This window comes from Cnephaeus nilssonii (genome assembly GCF_951640355.1).
Source record: "Cnephaeus nilssonii genome assembly, chromosome: X".
NCBI lineage: Eukaryota > Metazoa > Chordata > Mammalia > Chiroptera > Vespertilionidae > Cnephaeus > Cnephaeus nilssonii.
Window position 1 is genome coordinate 40,096,049 of NC_137071.1, and position 5,995 is coordinate 40,102,043.

Here is a 5,995-nt window from a genome sequence, read left to right on the forward strand (position 1 = left end):
AGTAGTCACCATGGTCGCCGCAGCCCCCTCTCAGTTCCCTGTGCCACAGCTCCTAGCTGGTATTTTGGGCACTGGTGCAGAAGATAAAGAGAGTAAGGGCAAAGGAAGGTGAAGAAGGCAGATCATGGGGGTTGCCCAGAGAAGATCCCCTAAGTCTGGGCTTCCAGCTGCAGCAAGAAGCGGGAGGGAGTGCCAGGGAAGAGCTGCGAAAGGAGGGGACCTGAGACTGGAGCAGCAAAGACTTTGCCAACCCCTTTAGCTCTCGAGCGGGGATGGACAGGGCGGAGCTTCAACCGCGGCTCCCCATTGGCTCTCTCGCGAGCCCCTTAGACTTTCTATAAAGTGCGGTTGCAGAAGGCTCTGACTTCACTGGCTCAGAGCACAGCGACTGCAGGCCTAAGACAGACGGATTCAAGGGGACAGAAATTTAGTCTGAACGACCCCCAACTGCCTGAAGGAGGAAGCAACGCCCAGCGCTGCTTCCCTGAATTCAGAACCTGCACTGCCTGCGCACCCCAAGCTGAGGAACATTTGGAGCCAGCCGAATTCGCCAGCCCTGCGCTCCACTGTCCAGCTCAGCTCAGCCCACTCCGAGTCAGGTCCAGCGGTTGTCTTTTTCCTTCTTTCGGGTCCCCTCCGTGCTATCCTCCCAACCACCCCCTCCCACACCTTGGAGAGTGCATTCTCCACTCAGAGCTCTCCGGATAACGCTGAGCAGTGCTCGCCCAGCGCTCCGTGGAGACCCCCTACCCCTCCATCTCTCTTCCCTTGGCTCTCCCTGACCCAATAGCTTAAGGATTTTGAGGTTTTACAAAGGGGTCAAGCTGGACGCCCCGACCACAGAATCACCCCAAGGGGCTTTCCCAAACCCCAGCATCATGAGCTATGGGGACGAGCTCACCCCCGAAGCTCTGAGTGTGCCAAGTGGGTTTGATGATCTGATCACCTCCACCGCTTCGCAGGTGCTGCAGGCTATTTCTAATGCTGCGTCCGCGGTTAGTAGCTCAGGCCAGGATAGCGTGCTCTCCATGATCCATAAGCTACCTGGCCATATCTCAAACATTGGCAACCTGGATGACACAGCAGCTCCTATGGCTTCGGAGATGGTGTCCCAGGATGAGCGGGTACAGTTCTGGCTAGTAATAGGGTACACCATAGTGGTATTTGCTGCCATACTGGGCAACTGGGTCTTAAACCATGTGATTATGAAGTACAAGAAGATGCACACTGCCACCGGCCTCTTTGTCGTCAACATCTCCGTGACCAACATGATGCTGGCTTTTCTCAGCTCTCCCTTCACCATGGTAAGCTGGGTGCTGAAGAGGGGACCTGGGACTCAGGCCATGAGAGCAGAAACACAACTTTGCATTTGCAGCAGAGAGAGCTGCGTAGTGGGAAGGAGCGCTGAAGCGGGTACAGTTGATTAAGAAAGTGCGTAGAGACAGGAATGGCTGAGAGATGTTGTAAACGGTTTGGACCTAGAGGGGAGGGGAGCTACAGCCATGATTGTGATTGCATTGCTGAATTAATCTCCTGCCTTGTCAGAGGCTGAGTGACGTGTGTGGGTGGCTTAAGGAAGGGGTGCGGAGCTGTTTCGGGTGAGCTTTGTCACAAAGACCTAGCTTCAGTTTCCCCATTTTTATTTATTTATTTATTTATTTATTTATTTATTTACGCAGTGCTTGGAATGGAATGTGGCTAACAATTTTTGTGATATGAGGTCTGCATCTTCAAACTGGGCTGTTTCTGTGGAAATATATGAGAGGGTATGATAGCTACAATGTGAAAATATTTCCTTCCTGAGACAATAATGCCAGCAGTTTGTGAAGCAAGGAAGCTTTTTCTACTTCTATTTTGAGCTTGTAAGAGGGGAATTACGCAGCGCTGAGTCCTGGTGCCTCACCATGTCCTTTCTCCCACAGGTGCGCTATCTGTGTAATTCCTTGGTGTTTGGGAAGATGACATGCCACCTCAGTCATTTTGCTCAGTACTCTTGTGCCTATGTAACAGTGATGACCATGGCTGCTATTTCCCTGGACCGACATCGGGTAGGTGTTTCCCAGGGCTTTTCAGGTCTTATAAAAGAGTAAGTTTTTCTTCTAGATAGATGGAAGCAGCTAAGAACATAAATAATTTAAAATGTTTGAGTTCCTTGAGACAATCTATGTGAATATATATATATATATATATATATATATAGAGAGAGAGAGAGAGAGAGAGAGAGAGAACACACACACACATATATGTATATATATGTATGTATGTATGTATTAGGAGGATTGCAAAATGTGAATTACAGACTTTTGCCATATCAAATATTATGTAACAAAAATACCATCATCTTTTATATGGTGCTATGGAAACAGAGATGGAGTAATAAAATGATTTTTTTAAAAGTGGCCTCCTTCTCCTTTGGAAAACATATTTTCTTTTTATTTTATTTTTTTGTTGTTGTTAAGGAAAAAAATTTTATTTGCTGCATTGCAGGACTGGCTAAGGGAAGAAAGAGGGAAAGAATGAGTCAGAGCAGGGTGTGGCTTCAGAACTGGTGGTGGGTTGAGTCTGGGAGGTGGGCTTGAAATCTGCCAGTGATAGCTGAGCAAATGAAATAGAAATAAATTGAGAGATTGAGGAAGAAGGAGTTAAGAGGAGGGATTGAAGTGACTTAAAAGGAAGGAGGTAGGGCCAGGGATGAGATATTGTTCATCAGTTGGGAGGAAGCCAAGAAACAAGTGCAGTGGGAAGAACACAGAGGAAAATTGAAGGCATTGTGTCTGGAACCAGATGGAGGGGGCCATCGAGAAATCTAGGTCATAGGAGATTAAGAAAGATGGGAGAGGGCATGGAGGAAGAGAGGAGAGGGGAAGGGAGGAAGGAAAGATTGACCAATGAAGGATAAAGATGGGAAGGGAAGGAGGGATAAGGGAAAGAGACATAAAGGGAACCAAGTGGGATAAAGGATAAAGGGATGTGAAGTGCTCACCCATCAATATATGATAAAGAAAAAATATATTACACTTTTGGACATCCATCCCTCTTCTCCACTGAACTAACTGGGAGACAGAAACTTTGAAATCAGTCCACTTGGATTGCTATCTTCCCATTGACATGTTTCTCTCTACACTAACCAACTTTGTTCTTTCATAAAACAAAATACCACTCATTGGTCAACAGAACTAGTACCCAAAGCACATTACTCACCCACCTACCAAGTCTTTGCACTTTTGCAAAAGAATGTGAGTTGAATAATGACTAGTAAGTACCCTTAATATAGATTGTTTAATTGGGCTGGTCTCTTTTCTTCCAGGTCATGCTATATCCCCTGAAATCCAGAATTACTCCAATGCAAGGCAATGTTTGCATCATTATCATCTGGATTGTGAGCACCTGTGCTGCTTTGCCACATGCCATTTACCAAAAGCTTTACCAAGTGGAAATTGGGTAAGAGAAACACAGAATGGCCAGTGTCTAGATTCGAGCAACCTGTGACCTTGAAAGCCTCATGAAATAAGGGGAATGGGATAGGGGCTGGAATAGCACATTTCAAAACATGGATACAAAAATAAATTTCTCTAAACTGGAATTTACTCAATTTACTATTAAACTGGAATTTAAGAGTACTCAAGAACTCTCATGATAATGGGTTGTTAGGCATACCACTTTCTGTTTGGGGTCCATTGTTTCTGTTTATATCATATGAGATGTCTGGAATTGATGAACACTAGAACTCCCTGCTTTATAACTCTAGCCTTCAGTCCTAGCACAGACACAATTAGTAAATATGTCTCTTTCTTAAGGCCTGTCTGCCATATAACACCTGGCAAGGGGCTAAGGGAAAAGGAAAAGTAAGTTAACGTTTCGCTTTCTCTGTCTTATAACCTAGAAACATAACTGAAGAAACTGTATGCCTCCCCAGTTTCTCCTATACTTCAAAATCCACATGGAAATATCTTGACCTAAGTACCTTTTTGCTCTTCTTCATCTTGCCATTGATGGTGCTGATGGTTGTCTATGGTCATGTGGCCAAGAAACTGTGGATCCATAATGCTGTTGATGACATCAATATCCACACCTACATTTGCCAGCGTGGGAAGAAGAAGCAAAGTCTGAAGATGCTAATGATGGTGGTGCTTGTCTACACTATCTGCTGGCTTCCCCTCAATGTCTATCTGGTGCTGCTCTCTAGTGAATCCATCTCAAGCCACAATGGTCTCTACTTCTTCCTCCACTGGCTTGCAATTAGCAGCTCATGCTACAACCCTTACATCTATTGCTGGCTCAGTGATAGCTTCCATATTGAAGTTCAGAAGGTCATCATGGATATACAGAAGATGCTACTAGATGGAATCAGCCGCCTGAGAGGGGAGCACCGCCAACTGAGCTCCATCTCACCCACTCATCGCCCTGCTAGGATGGATCCCAATCCTGGAGTGCCCAAATTCCCACGATTCAAAGATTTTGATGAGCTACCCAGTCCTCCTCCATCCCCAGAGATGGAAACCTCCTTTCTCTACCCCCCAGTGCCTAGAGTTTAAGCTGCCCAGACCGCGATAGATTATCCATCCTCAAAAACTCAGATAGGGTGGGACCAAAATAATAAGTTTCATTCATTTTACATTTTGGGGGAATGGAGGAAGGGGTTGGAATTTGAGAGATGGAGACTATGTGAGCCACCATATGTGTCTTACTTGCTCTTTTATTTTCTTCTGTCTGTCTTCTCTCCTGTTTCCTTTCCAACATTTTTTCTCTCCCAACAGTAAGTAAACTGAAGATATTAGATCTTCAGGCTCATCAGAGATGTTTTTACATAACTCAAAGGAAAGTTACACTATGACTTGGGTCTCCTAAATTTCATCTCTGATTCTGGAGACTGTTCCCTTCTCCATTTTTGTGTGCCCACCTGGCCATGGCACTTGTGTTTTGACATCTTAGACATTGTCTCAGAGCCCCCAAAGATTACTTACATTTATTTAGATGAACAAGAGGTCAATGTCCATATTGTGTCCAAAATCTTCCCAGAGAAATAACGGAAGAGAAATTCATAGTTTCTGAAATTTAATTGGGTTCTCTAGGAACTTAGAGCTCCCTATAAATGCAAGTAGTCTTATCTCCTCATGGAAGAATGAGAATGAGAAACCTTACAGGAAAAGACAAGGCAGTTAAATGGTTCACTCTACATCACCTGGGTTATTTCTCCAGAATGCAAATACAATAATTTGATGATAGTTTTCCTTTAAATCCAGTGACTATTCAAGTGCCCAAGTTAGCACTGCAAAATCCAAAAATTCTCCCTGTTTCTTGACTCTACATTTAACATACCTTATCTAATGTAAACTTATACATCTCTTTTTCTGGAAAAAGAGAAAGTGTAATGTGTTCACTGTTGATTTGTTTCCATCCCTCAGGCCTATGAGGATTTCAACTCAAGAGAGATGAGGAGGAAGTAACTATCTGCCATCGCCTTTCATGTGGAGACATTGTTATTAAGGCTCTTTGAAAGGTATAACTATGTGTGTCAGGAAAATGCCAAGATGAGGATGTGTTTTTTCTCCTCCTCCCCCTGATTCCCTATTCATATCCTTGTCTGCTCCTTTTCATTTCCTTTTCTCCCCCTCTATCTTCTCTCCCTGGCACTTTCTCCTCTTCTACTTTCTCTGTTCCACCCTTCTCCTTTTCCTCCTTTTCCTTCTCCACTTCCTACAAATTCCTTCCTTCCTTCCTTCCTTCCTTCCTTCCTTCCTTCCTTCCTTCCTTCCTCTCACCCTCTTTCCATGTCTCCTTTGTTCCCCTCCTCTCCTCCTTCCCCCTCTTCTCCCTACTTCTGCCCATCTTCTCCCCTCTTCTTCAGTTCTTTCCTCTTCCCTTAATTATCTTTCATTTTCTTCTCTCCTTACTTCTCTTATTGCCCCTCCTCCTCCATGTCCAGCTCCCTCATTCCTCCTTAGTCTCTTCCTTCTTTGGTAACCCTTTTCTAATTTGTCCTTTCTTCATTCCT

The 5,995-nt window shown here is 44.6% G+C and overlaps 1 protein-coding gene across 1 annotated transcript; it reads left to right on the top strand.

The window, feature by feature from the left end:
- Positions 1-878: 878 nt before the first annotated feature.
- On the top strand, positions 879-4,535 carry LOC307095290 (G-protein coupled receptor 83-like; the record flags this gene model as incomplete). The annotated part of the gene is made up of 4 exons (XM_079764537.1): positions 879-1,304; positions 1,923-2,048; positions 3,308-3,441; positions 3,884-4,535. 4 exons carry the CDS (start codon positions 879-881, stop codon positions 4,533-4,535), a joined length of 1,338 nt encoding a protein of 445 aa, XP_079620663.1.
- Positions 4,536-5,995: the final 1,460 nt, after the last annotated feature.